This window comes from Silurus meridionalis, chromosome 4, assembly GCF_014805685.1.
Source record: "Silurus meridionalis isolate SWU-2019-XX chromosome 4, ASM1480568v1, whole genome shotgun sequence".
Classification (NCBI taxonomy): domain Eukaryota; kingdom Metazoa; phylum Chordata; class Actinopteri; order Siluriformes; family Siluridae; genus Silurus; species Silurus meridionalis.
The window spans coordinates 19,353,016-19,368,893 of record NC_060887.1 but is presented as its reverse complement, the minus strand read 5'-3'; the positions used below and the strand labels follow the sequence as shown (position 1 = coordinate 19,368,893).

The 15,878-nt window shown below is 37.8% G+C and overlaps 2 protein-coding genes and 1 long non-coding RNA gene across 4 annotated transcripts; all 3 read right to left on the bottom strand.

Moving 5' to 3' along the window:
- Positions 1-430: 430 nt before the first annotated feature.
- LOC124383896 lies at positions 431-4,679 on the bottom strand. 2 transcript variants are annotated; one of them, XR_006925296.1, is made up of 3 exons: positions 4,358-4,679; positions 1,629-2,043; positions 431-849 (listed from the first exon to the last, which is right to left on the bottom strand). It is a non-coding gene; the product is annotated as an uncharacterized LOC124383896 (long non-coding RNA). The 2 variants fall into 2 exon arrangements; XR_006925295.1 differs by having other exon boundaries at positions 1,629-1,818.
- Positions 4,680-6,414: 1,735 nt separating this feature from the next.
- On the bottom strand, positions 6,415-8,512 carry mcl1b (MCL1 apoptosis regulator, BCL2 family member b). The gene is made up of 3 exons (XM_046848642.1): positions 7,972-8,512; positions 7,384-7,634; positions 6,415-7,129 (listed from the first exon to the last, which is right to left on the bottom strand). The coding sequence occupies exons 1-3, from the start codon at positions 8,324-8,326 to the stop codon at positions 7,013-7,015; spliced, it is 723 nt and encodes a 240-aa protein (XP_046704598.1). The 5' UTR covers positions 8,327-8,512; the 3' UTR covers positions 6,415-7,012.
- Positions 8,513-9,679: 1,167 nt separating this feature from the next.
- On the bottom strand, positions 9,680-15,187 carry ensab (endosulfine alpha b). Its single transcript, XM_046848378.1, has 3 exons — positions 14,928-15,187; positions 12,127-12,249; positions 9,680-12,022 (listed from the first exon to the last, which is right to left on the bottom strand). Exons 1-3 carry the CDS (start codon positions 14,979-14,981, stop codon positions 11,849-11,851), a joined length of 351 nt encoding a protein of 116 aa, XP_046704334.1. The 5' UTR covers positions 14,982-15,187; the 3' UTR covers positions 9,680-11,848.
- Between the last annotated feature and the right edge of the window lie 691 nt (positions 15,188-15,878).

Genomic DNA, 15,878 nt, shown 5'->3' with positions numbered 1-15,878 from the left:
ATTTGGGGTCGAAAACATGTGCCACTAGACTAACTACTACACATTACATAGATACTATACTATAGATACTATACAATACATTACATTTATGTTCATATCTTATATTAACTGGAGTATTTTAATTGATTCATTATAGATTTTGTGAAAGACAAATCTGTAGTTTGACTTTTTAAGCAAACACAGGCATTAATTTTTAGAGCTCTTGCACAATTTTAGAATTACCATTACATAATACTTTCAGCAGACTAGGAAGCAGATCACTGTATTCACAGGCTGTTTCACAAGTCTGTCTCAAAAAGCATTTCTGTAACAAGTCCTTTCTCACTCTCCAGTGTTCTGTATTGTTTAAAGAATATAATCACACTCTTGATGTCACCCAAATGAGGATGGGTTCCCCTTTTGAGCCTGGTTCCTCTCAAGGTTTCTTCCTCATAACATCTAAGGGAGTTTTTCCTTGCCACAGTCCCATGGCTGCTCATCAGGGATAAATACACGTTGTTCACCTTAACTGTTAATTTCTTTAAAGCTGCATTAAGAAAATGTCTTTCGGGAAAAGCACTATAGAAATAAACTTGACTTTAATACTTTTCTTGATATGCATATGTCTGTGATCAAAACTACAATGAAATAATTGACCAATCTTAATATGTTAGAATAAATATATTAGATTTACCCTGAATGTCATTCTTTATTGTGGGTTAGAGTAGTGTATTAGTCACCTGTGTTCCTCCTTTATTTAATAAATGTCTTTTCTGGTTTAAGTAACCACAGCAGGTGCAGGAACAAGCAGCAGTCAGGTTTCTGTATGTGTCCTCCTCAGGTAATCCTCGTTAGGCCCTATGGATAAGCCTGTAACCGGAGACAGAGCACATCTGAACAAACAAAAACATGCACAACACACTGAGGTCTCAGACTGGGACTGCTAGACCTATGGGAGATCAGAGCAATGAGTCAGTCAAAAGATTTTTCAGGTCCATGGGTAGAGATTCTGTGCAACGTTTCGATAAAAAGTTGGAGCATAAATATTAATAAATTATTAAATTAATTAAAATAAAGACATATTCATTGGAAACCAAAGATGGGTACCAGTTACAGACAAAAAACATTTGGATCAATATGGCATAAGACAAAATATAGAAGTGATTGTGGAAAAAAGTATTTATTATTGCTCTGTGGATGTAGGATCTTTAGTCAACAGTTCTGGCTTGTGCTTCTGTTGCGTTCCCATCTTTGGCTAGGCCTATGGGAGTGTGGGAACAATAACCATTTAGTTGTTGCGGGTTGTTTGGACAAAAATAGTAGGACAAAAGGTTAGAGTAGTTACTGCTTTAATGGTCAAGTGTAGTGGTGTAACAAGCAGAAATTTCAAGGTGTTCAAAGGTGTCAAGTAGACTACACTCACACAGGCAAAAGAACATGGACAGTGCCAAAGAAATGAACATAGGAATAAGACTGCTCTAGACTGTATTTTGGAAGCTTAACTTGACTAACAAACAGCAACAGACTAGCTGACTACACTAGGCTATGCCATCAAAAAAATACAAGAGGTGGCACCCGCCCTCTAACCTAGGGTGTCTAAACAATGGTAATACCTACATGGTAGAATGTAGGTGTGCGCACGTTCTTACTTGTTCTTAAACCAGGTGAGGTAACTGAGCAACTGGCAAACAGGGCAACTAGCAAACAGGGCAAACTCCCTGCAGGGCTTCGGGTGGCTGCTTTTGAACTGTAGGCTCTGCCTCCTCTGGTCAGGCTCTCACTCTTCACTGCTCCTTTTTTCCCCCCCAGGCCTCCACTACAATTAACAGGTGACTCCTCCTATATATAGTAAAGAGCAAAAGACAGAGCCAACACAAGGGGTTGGGGGGAAATAGAAAAAACAGCACAAACACATAATAGCTTCAATAACAACAGCAACTGAAATATCATTTATCAATTCTTTAAAATCAGTTCAATACCTTTTTTTGCACTTTTATCAATAGGCATTGCAGCACAATAACTTAACAGCTGTCCAGATGCACATTTGGTTCCCTAATGAGCAAACTAAAAAAAAAACAGCTTAATGAAACCTTGAAAAGGACCAGAATCGAAAGAGAAAGTATTTTCATACTTTTATAGTAATGGAAAGAAGAAGATATGCCCTCTTTTAGTTCTCACTCGCTATATAACCAGTCTGTGATCCTGACCAACTTCTATAAACAAATATATCTAAAGGTGACAAATGAAAAAATACCAGATTTTAGTATGCATTCAGTTTTTCTAGAAACGAACATTTAAAACCATTATTCAGAAACCCTCTAAAATAAAGTAGACTCTATATTTTAATAAAATGTACCTTTAGTGTTTAATCGAGTTACTCTGCGTGATCTAATAAAATATTTGCATGTCTTAAAAAAACTTTCATTCAGGCAGGTGTTTAAACACTTTTGAAACCGAAGACAGGAACCAGCTATAGATGTGTGACAAATTAAGGAAAAACCTGAATAAAAACCTGTGGTAGCACATGCTTCTACATAGGCTCATATGGAACAATGCTCCTATGATGCTTCATGGTGTGTATTAAAATGATGAACAGTTCAAGTTGATGAAATATATAAATGGATTTAATGTGTTCACCATTGCTGTATATATAGTAAAAACTTTAAACACAAAGACTCTACTAGTTCCACTGGTTAATCTTTCAACATCTAATTCAACAACTTATTCCACTAAATTTAGCATCATTACATTTGTATGATGCTTTAAACAGCATTGACAAAGCAGATTTATTACAATTTTAATCTCCAGTGAGCAAGCTGGAGGTAACACTAGTAAAAATCTAACTGGTTTAGATGACATGACAAAACCTTGAGTGAAACAAAACTGGGGAAAAACATCCACTGAAGAACCCACTTGTTATGGGTGACAGCAGATTGTCATTACAAATCAAGAATTCTGAAATAAACTTGAGTATTTACTTTTTTACTGTTTCTGGATTAAAGTAATAGTTTTTAAATGGGACAAAACCACAGTATCCAGTTGACATTATCCAATAAAGTGAGGGTGAATCCTGGGTAAAGTCTGACAATAAATCGAGAGAGTGGTAATATTTGTGCTGTTTCTGGTTGGTTCTGATTTGCTAAGAAAGTGCAAATCAGAATCTGGGGTCTTCTGACATAATTTTGTGTCAAATGTATCTTTGGCATGACTTCTGTTGTTTTCTAAGCTGAGGTCAAACTTGCTGTGTAATGGAAAAAGTTGAGTGAAGACCAAATGTATGCAAATTGTGCACCTGCTTTGCTGCCTTTAGCCAATTGGGAGAGACTAGGTTCAAAATGATTGATGGCAAAATCATGAAGCAGATTTAGATTACTTGCTAATGATAGTTTTGTAACTTTCGAGAGATTAAACAGTGGACTGCTTAGTGGACTGATTATTAAGAGGTAAACTCAGTTTGATTACAAGTTGGATATATAGTGTTAAAACTACTTATATGGCTACTTATAAGTAGACATGGGCTTTTCGGTGCTAACTGATAACATTTTTAAAAAAAATAACACCACACCACTCTATTTTGTAATGTAATAGTGCTAATACAATGCAGCACATTAAACAAATTAGTGTTGAAACTACTAGCCCAGCTTTGCAAAAACATTACTCAGCCAGAAGATTCATTTAAAAAGCTATCAAGATTATACTGTAATGTGTATATATATATATATATATATATATATATATATATATATATATACATACACATATTTCGAGCAGCCATGATGTTTAAACAGATGGTCAGTATAATCTTGATCTTCAGATATCTTGATCTTTACAGAGATTACGGGATTCTTGTGAATTCATGAATTAAGTCCTACACTAAACCTGCATTCAAAGCACAGGCATCTCTTTCCCCTTTTCATGCTCAAACAGAAAACAGATGAAACTTAAAAAATAAGCATACGATCAGCAGGTTTTAGTTAAAAAATAAAAATAAATTATGAATGTCAGAAGATACAACCACAAACATATGATGACAGTGTCACACATTCCAATGCTTTTTAAGCACTCGTGCTAAATCCACATCCCACAGTAACTACCAGGTGTTCATAACACCAAAAATGTCAATAACTGAATAATGTTTCTCATTTCATTTAACTGACTTCTGCTCCACTTCCACTATCTTTACATTTTCTCATAAGCATGCTGTTATTTTACAACTCCTCTATTGTGTTTAATGTTCTTTACTGATCAAATCTAAATATTGACCAATACATAATATGTACTATTTACTAGTAACAGGTAGAAAATAAAATCACTAACTATATTAACAGCATCTTAACATATAATGCGAATTTGAGAGACTAAAGTATGAATCACTAACTGTACACTGAAGAAAGCTGGATGGTGTTCCGAGAAGACATCATGACTGAATGAACTAGGTCAGCAGGGTGCTCCAAGAGACGATCCCTGTTGCCAAAGATACAGGTTTGTGATTGTTGAAAGAGCAGCATGGCTCTTAAAGCCCTTGTGTGCTCATTTGCCACAATTAATAATAGCTTTGCATCTCTTGAGTGGAACATGAGTCACATGACCAAGTAAAGCAAACATTATACTGAAATACTACACTCTAATACACCTTTACTTCCTTTTAACACAAGATTTAGCACTGTTTAATCAGCTTACTGGTCTCAACTAGAAAAGAATACATGTGCATCTAGATAAATTTGAATATCATTAAAAAGGTTGATTTATTTTAGTATTTCAAGTGTTTATTTCTTTTAATTTTGATGATTATGGCTTACAGTTAATGAAAACCCAAAATTCAATATCTCAGAAAATAAGAATATTGTGAAAAAGTTAAATATTGGAGACTCGTGGTGTCACACTTCAATCAGCTGATTAAATCCAAACACCTGCAAAGGTTTCCTGAGATTTTAAATGGTGTCTCAGTCTGGTTCAGGCTACGCAATCATGGGGGAAGACTGCTGACTTGACAGTTGTCCAGAAGATGATAATTGACACCCTGCACCCTAATTGCTAAAAAAGCTACTGTTCACAGAGTGCTGTATCCAAGCACATTGATGGAAAGTTGAATGGAAAGAAAAGAAAAATGTGGTAGAAAAAGGTGAAATGAATTTGTGGGAGGTTCACAAAGAGTGAACTGCAGCTGACGTCAGTGCTTTAAGAGCCACCACACACAGAAGTATCCATGGGCTACAAGTGACGCATTGCTTGTGTCAAGCCACTCCCAAACCAGAGACAACATCAGAGGTGTCTTACCTGGTCAAAGGACAAAAAGGACTTGACTGTTGCTCAGTGGGCCAAAGTCTTATTTTCAGATGAAAGGAAAGAAGATTTTGCATTTCATTAGGAAATCAAGGTCCCAGAAGTCTGAAAGAAGAGAGCAGAGGCACAGGATTCAAGTTGCTTGAGGTCCAGTGTAACGTTTGTACAATTAGTGGTGGTTTGGGGAGTCATGTCATCTGCTGGTGTTGGTTCACTTTGTTTTATCAAGTCCACGGTCAGCAAAGCCATCTACCAGGACGTTTTAAAGCACTTCATGCTACCCTCTGCTGACCAGCTTTATGCTTTAATACAGCAGGATTTGGCACCTGCCCACACTGCCAAATGCACCAAAGGTTGGTTAAATTACCATGGTGGAAAATGAGAAACAAGAGACCAAAAAAGGCAAATGAGCTGAAGGCCACTATCCAAAAAACCTGGGCTTCCATACCACCGCAGCAGTTCCACAGACTGATCACCTCCATGCCACGCTGAATTGAGGCAGTAATCAAAGCAAAAGGAGCCACTGCCTAGTATTAAGTACATATACAGTAAATAAACATACTTTCCAGAAGGACAACCATTCACTAAAATATTTTTTTGATTGGTCATAAGTATTCTAATTTTGTTAGTGAATTGGTGGGTTTTTTGTTAAAAGTGAGCCAAAATCATCAAAATTAATATAAACACTTGAAATATATCGGTCTGTGTGTGATGAATCTATAATAATATACAAGTTTCACTTTTTGTATTGTTTTACTAAAATACTTTTAATGATATTCTTATTTACCGAGATGCACCTGTAGATTCATATTTCTACTTGTAATGTGTTCATATTAAAAGGGCTTGATTACATGAATTGTATGCTGTTTAAAAATCCACACACATATTACTGCCACAGCTATATTTGCCAAAAAGAGCTTGGAGCTTCATAATGAGTCATAGTTATTTATAAAAACTTAGAGAAGTCTCTATGCAACTCTGGATGTTCCATACACTTCACTGCCAGATGAAACAAAGTACAACACTCCTTAACGATGAGCTCCCATGATGTCCCAGACAGGGCTCCAGAGGCTTAAAACCTAAAAAAAGATGTACAAAAAAGGGCTTCCATAACAACCTGGAAATTAAAACAGTATCAAACTACAACTGAAATTACACGGAAGCAATATTTTATTGCATGATCTCGCTTTGCCACAGTTTCACACTCATGTGCAGACAGGATTGATGTGCTATGTCAAAAAAAAGAAAACTTCGTGAACCAAAGGTCTGTCAAAAACCAAACTGAAAAACAAAAAAAGAAATAAATGGTGCCAAATAGTTCCTACATAATAAAATGTTCTACTAATGGCAAATGTGTGTATTGTTACAGTCACGTGTAGTAAGCACCTTCAGCTTATTCCTCAGAATCAAGAAAGCGAACAACCAGGAACAAGCCCCATACACTTACAGTACCACATTATTGTGCATTGAGCATATATGCAAGTTATATACAGATAGTAAATGTAAGCCTTGATAGACAAGCAAAAAACTTCTTAAATGGACAAAACATGTTTGTGAGATCACATAGTGTTTTAAGAATTATTTTAATAAAAAAAATAAACTCTTGGAATAAAATACACAATGAAACATTTATGTTCAATAAGGATTTATACAGTCCGGACTAGGGTCATGGTCTTTCATATATAATTCTCGCCATCAGGTGCTTTATTTTACTTTAAAGTCCAAAATCAGTCAGGATGTCCACTGGATCTCATCTTGTCAAATAGGCAAGAACAGCTCCAATTCCAGCCACAGTAACAATGGACGTTAACGCGGACCTCACCGAAGATTCCGGATTAGGAACATGAAAGAATTCCACAAAGCCATCCTGAAATGGGGAAATAAAAATAAGTTATGTAAACAGTACCATATCACGCCTCACAAAACATTCAAAACGGAAACGAAAGGCTGACGGTCTGGTTACACAATTGCGCCACAGGGGAAGGCTGCATTCCGATCAAGTGAGTTTCAGTGTAAAAGAATACTGAGGCCTTTAATGAATGTACCAGACAAGACAATGGGCTTTTATGCTCAGCCCACATTCTTTTCAATGATCAAAACTATGTGTACTGCCAAACTCACCCACGAGTTGTTTTTCAAGAGCCATTCCTTTTGATGACCCACGAGATAGGAAGAGATCTGTTGTGCCACTTGGCTTACACAGTGCCCTCGTCCAGAATCCTTCTGGAACCGAGCAACCACTGCCCCGAAAGCGAGCAGGCTGGCAATGCGACCCCAGTTCGTGATGCCGTCTTTGAACATCTCAGTAGCCACTGTACAGATCACGCTCACGTCTTCTCCTTTCTCCTCCAAATTCAGTTTTGTAAGCATACCTGCATGAGAAAAGCACAGGGACCTCATGAGTCAATGTGTATACGCCATGGGCTGGCAACAGAAATACTGTTCAAACTCAAATCTACACAAGGCCTATAGTTAAACTCATTGGCTGTGGAAGTAACTTCCCTTTTAGTCCGTGACTTTTCAAATGGCTGCTTTGTCATAGACCAAATATACAAAGCGTCACCATGCTATATCAGATGTGTGTGTGTGTGTGTGTGTGTGTGTTCGTTTAAAGATCCAATTTAAATAAACAAAACACACACACGGCCTTGTGGATCTGGGCTAGACCAGGAAGAAACTTTAGTTTTGAACAAATGGTAAATGGTTTACCTTTATACACGAGCTCGTGTTTGACCAGCAGGCTGTCTACCACGCGCTCCATCGTCTGTAAAACCTTATTGTGTCGTCCACATCGGTAAGAAGGAGAAGTGTAGAGGGAAAAAAAGTCGGCGATAATCTCTCGCGTGTTGTGCTCCAGGAAGCAGCCTACGCTTGCAACTTCGTCGCAGTCAAACTCGGGCGAGGTTGGCAAAGAGCCAGAACTCAAACCGCGCTGGTTTTCTGTGGAAATTCCTAAATTCAGTGTCGGTCTCTGAATCGGACTGACCACGGCGAAGGGCTTTTCTTTAAACACGGATGAAGCGGTAGGCACAGATACGGACAAATCCTTTGAACTAAACATCATGTAGCGCTTCCTGTATTCCGCATTCAAAACAAATGTGTACGCGTAAATCAAATTTGGATTCGAATTCCAAAGAAAATAAAGGTAAGAAACCGATAATCCTTACATGTTTTCTAAATTTCTTTTTTTTTTTTAACGATCGCGCTTCACACGGGCTTCTCGTAAATAAGCGAAAGGCGGAAGTGTTTCCGAGAAGCGGCGCTTATACTTGTATGGGGCGGTGATGACAAAAAGTGGGAGGAGTGTGAGTGAGTGAGTGTGTGTGTGTGTGTGTGTGTGTGTGTGTGTGTGTGTGTGTGTGTTGGGGGGGCGGTTGTGGTTGCGTTCTCAGTATAAAAACAGAGAACGCACACATCGCACGTATGGCACACAACGCTGGAAAAAAAAATACGAACTATAAAAACTATAAATTACATTTATTTTCCTTCCAAATGCAAAATATGACGTGATACACACTTCACAAGTTTCCACCCCCCTTTTTCATGAACATTTGAATGCTATTCCTGCTTCAACCCATTGGCTTCAGTTCAGAAGGGCTGATAATTAACCGATGAACCATCTGTTTTGGTAGCAGGGTTAGGAAACATGTACAATACAGATTTATTTGTACATTATGATATCATGAGGTCGTGGGAAATGTGGCGCGACGCAGACTGGCATGTTTCTTTAGCCATTTATAGATTATTTTCCATGACATTACTGTATTTGCTTTCAGTTGCTACCCTTTGACGGACCTGGCATGTTGCGCCCCCTGGTGGCGCGTTCTTTAAAACGAAGCTAACAAACAAACTGCGCTTCAACAACAACAACAACAAAGAGCGGTTTAGAGAAGATAATAAAGTATATATCGCATTGATAGTCCGTGTTTACGCAGTGTGTGGACGCGACATTCAATGCATAAGCTTATGGCATGCACAACATATACATCGTACTGGCTTTTCTCATGTTTTGCAGTAGCTACTTCCTGGTTTGTGTTCCTACCCCCAGATCATTCACGAACCTTCTGCTTGATCCGTGAACACTGGGGAATCAAGGAGAAAGCCCACGCTCGAGACGATACGTAAATTCATAGCACTACACATAAAAATGTGTTGCAAACATTATAATCAGAACATTCATTTACATTTATAGTGCATTGCAATGAAGTTATTACTGATTGTTAGTTTTACAAATTTGTGTCTGTATAAAATCATTCATCACGTACAGATTGTTTTTGAAGTACCAAAGAAACAGCCACAGATCACATGCCATTTCATTCTGTATATCTCAAATAAACGATTTTTTGTAATAACATTGTACACTCTTCTGCCCATCTAGGACTATGCATGCTTAAATCACACTAAGATCCACACCATGTCAATGTAAAACTTTATTTCCAGACAATTGTCATCTTATTCCATCATTCAGATCTTGACATCGTTACATTCAAAGCCAATGTTCAAAATCAGTTGAATTTCTCAAAGCCAGTAGTCTCCTTAAATCATGAATACATAAAGGTAAGGTGCATGCATGTCTGTCTGTGCATGTAAAGCACTGAGTACACAGATACACACAGTAAACATTAGTTTTTGGAACTCCAAAATTTTCAAGCAGTATATGGGGCAGTTCATATTAAAGCTGTGGTGAGTTGACCTTTTAATGCAAAATGAAATATTTGCATGAATTTCATTAACCTGCCCACAGAGCTTCTTAGCAGAAATTTACTAAAGAGTCTTTCTCATATAACTCTGGCAAAATATCTGACAAAATATGAAAGTGTCATAATTGTGTCATTATTATACAAATATACACAACTTGAGAAGGTTTCCTCATTACACTTTTATACAACTGCATATGCCTCAAAAGTAACCCAGTGTGTTTTCTAATTAACAACATTGTTTAGTAATGAAGAAAAATCATATATATATATTTATGGGGTTCTCACAAATAATTTGTATTAATGAGAAAAACATGTTGCAAAGGAAAATGTTTAGCAAACAGATAGGAGAGAAGATATGTGGTTATGAAAACCAATACAATTATTAAAATAAATGTGCTTTCTATTTACAATTTTTAGATCAGCTAAAAGAGGTTATGGTACAACACTGTACATAATACATTATTCACAACGAAACACCCAAACAACATTCAAACATAATCATGCTCAAAATGCATACTTGTTTTCGAGTTCACTTGCAGATTTTCTCAGTTATCCATATTCTATTCATTCTTACATCTGACATGGCCACAGCCACTCGTATCGATGCCAGATACATGACGCTTTGATTAAAAAAAAATAATAATAAATCAATATGCAGGCTATGAATATGATTATGCAGCCAAAATCCCTGAATAGTTTGCAATAAAATCTGATTATCCTCCTGGTTACTGATAGACTTACACCAAGTCTGTCCATGGTGTGTACATGTGAAAGAGTTTTAGATGGAATTTGAACTTCTGGAGTTAGCAGTTCTCTGAATTAGGTGTAACTATTACAGACATCATTATAAACTAAGATTCACATCATCAAATCCTAAACAGAATTATCATATAGATTAAATCCTAACCTTAATCCTGGCATTCCTGTATTAGGAAGGCATACGTGTCAAAACCAGGACAATGATGAACGAGGATTTTTGACTAGTTCTTACCTGAACACACACATTTAACCAAATGATTAAAATGTATATTATCATTCATAATGTGCTTTTCTATCTGCTTGTATATCCTCTTGGTGTCCCTGCCTCACGGTTCACAATCACAGACTGATTGTACCTTGGTAACTCTTGGATGTGTATTAATTTTACATTTATTACCTTTACACTTATGAGCCTGAGCTATTCCACATAATTGCTCAGTACAAGGCTACATGGCTTTAGTAAACCATGTCAAGTGTGTCCTGAACATAATGTTGTGTGCTGGCTCAGGTCCTTAGTTGAAGCACTTTTGATTATCGTGACACGAGTTCAACATTTTGGTCTGTTCACATTCTAACTCGAGCCTATTGGCAAGTACCAAGTTTATTCATTTCAATTCGAAAAGCAAACATGTCATCCGACCGAGAAATTTGAAAATGAGAAATTACAGACGCGGCTAACATGCTTTTGCCACCAAAATAGCTAATTAGTATTTCTATATGCTTTAAAAAACAATCTTTTGCTGCTAATGCCAAAGAACAGAGAGCATAATTTCTATGAACCAGTAAATATGAGTAATATCTGATGGGGGATCAAACTTTCTGTGACCTCCACAATTTGAACCAAAGAGCTTGATCTCCTTCCTGTAGAAAATGTATAGATCATAAAGTGCATTAAAATGGCCTGTCACCTTAACTGTCCCTTCACTGAAGTGATTTCTCCCGAGCTAGATGTGTGCGAGACAGTGTGGAGGATCAGGCTAGAGCTTTTGAGAGGGGACAGAGAAAAAAATGAAAGAAAATAAGCTTTATAACCCAAAATATGAAGCAAATAGTGCACAACCCCAATGGAGCTCTGAAGTTAAGGACAGAAAATTTGGGAAGGGGTCGCTCAGGATCTGAGGTAGTGATTAGCCAACCAGTTTGCTTGTGACTAAGGAAGACTTTCTTTGCGGCAAGTCCTGCGGAGTTGGAATGTGATCACCGGTGACGATGCTCTTTTCTGGACCAGTTGCTGCTGGTAGTTGCTTATTCTTCATCTTTGCCTTGGCCATGTTGTAATCACCTGAATCAAAGTACTTTTGCTAAAAAAACACAAGAAAAAGAATCCAATTAAGCACCAGGTGCAAATCCTCATTATAAGAAAAAAATGGCAATGATATAAGATATGTTTTGAAAAGCAACCTACTCCTTTCTGAAGTCTTTTCATCAAAAAATCTGATCCTCCTGGCTTCTGGCCCAAATTAGGATACTTCGCTTTCAATTTGGCCTCCTCTGTTCTCACAGGATTTGAATTAGGGTCCTGAGATTCCTGCACAAATAAAGCAAGGCATAATGCAGAACATGTGGCAGACCATGAGACCAACAACAACAACAACAACAACAACAACAAAAACATTTATATTTAGCTCTTTATTTTAATACAGGTGCATGTTTATACACGTGTTTTCATGCACGTGTTTGTATACACGTGCTTTAACTCAACTTAGGAACAAGGATCCATGGAATGTGGAATCACACCCATACTGGAAACTGATAGTTCCTCATAAAGGTGTAACAATTTGGATTAGTCATTATTATGATGCCATGACTGTCAATGCAAGACCATAAACAACATTTATGATCATATATGCTCAAACCTTACATACATTTTCCCAAATGAGTCTCTTAAATCCTTTATGTTTCTAGTAACTGCTTTAACAATCACATAAACACCTTCTCGATATAAAAGACTGGATCGAATGCTTCCAGTGTAACGAAGCACAAAAAGACACAGTTCTAGTGTAAATTCATGATAGAAATACAAAATGTCCATTTAAAACCATTAAGATTCTTATTTCTGCTGTTACAAAGCGAAATTGTTAACAAGCAACTAGAACTTTATGAACCTGAAGAACCTGATACTTTACAGGTGTACAAGACTGTACACGTTGCATTTCAACATACAGCAACTACTGTAGGTGTGCAAACTACATGCAATGAACAAACGCTTATGGTCGACTGAGTCAAACCCAAATTACAGCATAATGACTATAACAACAACAACAACAACAAAAGATGTCTAGGTCACTGTACAGTGACCCTAAACATAACCAGAACAATAAACAACAGACAGAAGCAGGAAAAGCTGTCTCTAGAAACCTGTGGCTTGCACATTAAAATATATTCTATTTTAAGCATGTGTCCGCACTCCTAGACTGCATTGATTGTTTTCTTTAAAAGAGTGATTTATGTATGGTTTAGTCACAAATGTACAAGTCAGACAGAAGAAGGCAACACCCATTACAAACAAGGTACCCACCAACATGGCATTATCTGGAATGTACTACTACACCCTGCCAAGAATTTATGAGTCACTGCAACTGGAGAAAACACAAAACATGTAGGCTGGACACTTACAAGTGGATTTACTGAGAGATCTTACATTGCATGGACAAAGAAAAAAAAAAATACAGTAAAGGAAACTTTTGAGATTAATTCTATGTGAACAAACGTAACTCTTCTAAATGCAATGAAAAGAAGTGAGATTCACATGACAGCATGCATGCAGCTATTTACAAACTCAGGGCTGAATGTTTGTTTTTGTAAAGGACAGCCAGAAAAACGAGTCCTGCCCTCCTGCCTTCAATACAAGCTAAACAAATACTCATTTCCATTTAACCTTTCCACGCTGTATTAGCTCGCTTGGCCTGATGTTGGCTGGAGGGTTTATGTTTCACATGAGCTGTATTTGGAAGAGGCAGCAACTGAACCGTGCTGCAAATTTAATCTAGCTGAAAGGTGTTTTGTAATGTTTTTAATCATTCTCACTTTCTTTTGCTGCCCTCTACTGGACAAAGTAGGTACATGAGTAGTGTCAGGAACTTATTATTACATTATAACCCTTTAAGATCTTACAATTAGAATTCTTCATATAGCTATTCATAAAGATTATTGATAAGTTTAATTGTAAAGCAAAAAATCCAACTCAACATCAAGCATGGCAATGTACTACCCAGACAACCAGGATATATCCTGACAGCAGTGTGTATTCCTGTTTGTGGAAAAACCCAGCGTGGTCGTTCCAGTTCCCATGTTACAGGTCAAGCTGGTCGACTATCTTTATCAGCTGGTTATTCTCAGCTTGCTTATGACTGATTAGTTTCTTCAAATACATGTTTGGGATGATCGAAATAACCTTGCAATTGTGTTCTTTTCTTTTACTAAAATATTGTCTAACATGTACCATTACCAATAGTAATACCAAAACTGCTTGCTTTTACCAGACCTATATTAGATGATATGTAAGAATATGTAAACATTCAAAATGTCATTTCACTCTAATCCATATTCGGCCCCATCAGGTCTCTGCTTTTGCATGAAACAGCATAATAACCCTGTCGTGTTTATATATGCATGCTGATGATGTGTGGTTTATACTGAGTTTTTTAGACATGCCTGCAGAAAGAGGAAATCGTGATGCAAAAGGGACACGACCTAAATGCAAATATTGCCGACTGAAAAGACACTGGAGGGACACTGCAAAGTTAAAGCAGCCCAGCCCTATAGGCAGGTGCACACATGGCCTGTGCTGCTGTAAAGAAGCAGACCATATTGTGCAAACCAGGACATGTTATGCATATTTATTTACCGCCTCATCACACATTTACATCCTGCTACAGAATACAAGCCTATTCAGACAGAAATGTATACGGTGCAGCGGAGCCTCGCGTCCCAGCAGCCCTGCTGACATTTGACGCTAAACTCCTGCACCTCCGCTAACTTGTTTTAGCTCAGCAAACCCGCGTCCCAGACACATTCTGCACGACCCGTAACCCGAACACACCGCAACCACACCGGTCACGCAGTTTCTAAGGGGATAGTCCAGCGTAGCTAACGCTTCTAGCTTAGCTATAGCGGCCATTTGCTAACAAACACAACATGCTTAGCCGAATGAATGCTAGCTTGTAAAACACAGTTAGCTAGCAGATTAGCTTCCTAGACGCCCACCTGTGTCTCACCGCACTCTCCCGATAACGTCTCGGTATCCTGGTTATCTGACATGGTTGGCAAACTTCTATAGAAAACGACAATCTGGATTCTTGGGAGAGAATAAACAATAAAACTGCAGCGTTTCCAGAACGTCTCGGCCGCCCACGCTGTGCTGACTGCGGGTAACCAAGCAGCCTTTCGCCTGAGCAGCCTCTCAGAAATCAGCGTGCGCCGCTATTCCACATACAGTGGTAATCATGTAACTGAGCACAGGAGAAGACTGGGGCAATATTGCAAATTCACCCTCTGTTATTAAAGTCCAGTAGACCAACTGGTGTCCACAAGATTTGTTCAAGCATTGAGATCTGATTAACAAATTCCCACTAATGGTGTTGGACCTGTTTGGGCTCAATTTAAGTTGTAACTGGTGGTGACCATTTCAACACTTTTACCAGTACTGTCTGGTTTCCTTCATGACTATGGAGCTTTCTACCTTTTACCCTTTTGCAGTCTTGTGTGTTTCTATCATGTATTACAAATCAGCATATTTATGTCATTAGAATCAGCATATTTGAAGCATCAGTGATCACAATGCACCTTGTTCTTATCGTCTAAATTTGTAATCTGTCAAGAGTAATGTCTCAGAAGAATAGATGGTCCAGGTTTGAGGCGGTTTCCATGTTAGATGGTTACGAAACAGGCCAAAGCCTGGACCACGAATAAAGCATGTTACTTTTTAAATAATAGTGACGGATGGCTATCAGAGGTAATGGTGACGAATGGGGTAATAGTTACAGCATTACAGCAATAGTTTAGAATTACACAGGTTGTTTTGGGGTCCATGGAACTGTGTGACCTTGTTTCTAATGAATAAAGTCCATTCTTTCACAAATCACACAACAACCCTGGACCCTGAACGTTTTATGTATGTGTTTTGCATTTTATTATTTTGTTATTGAAGTTGTCACT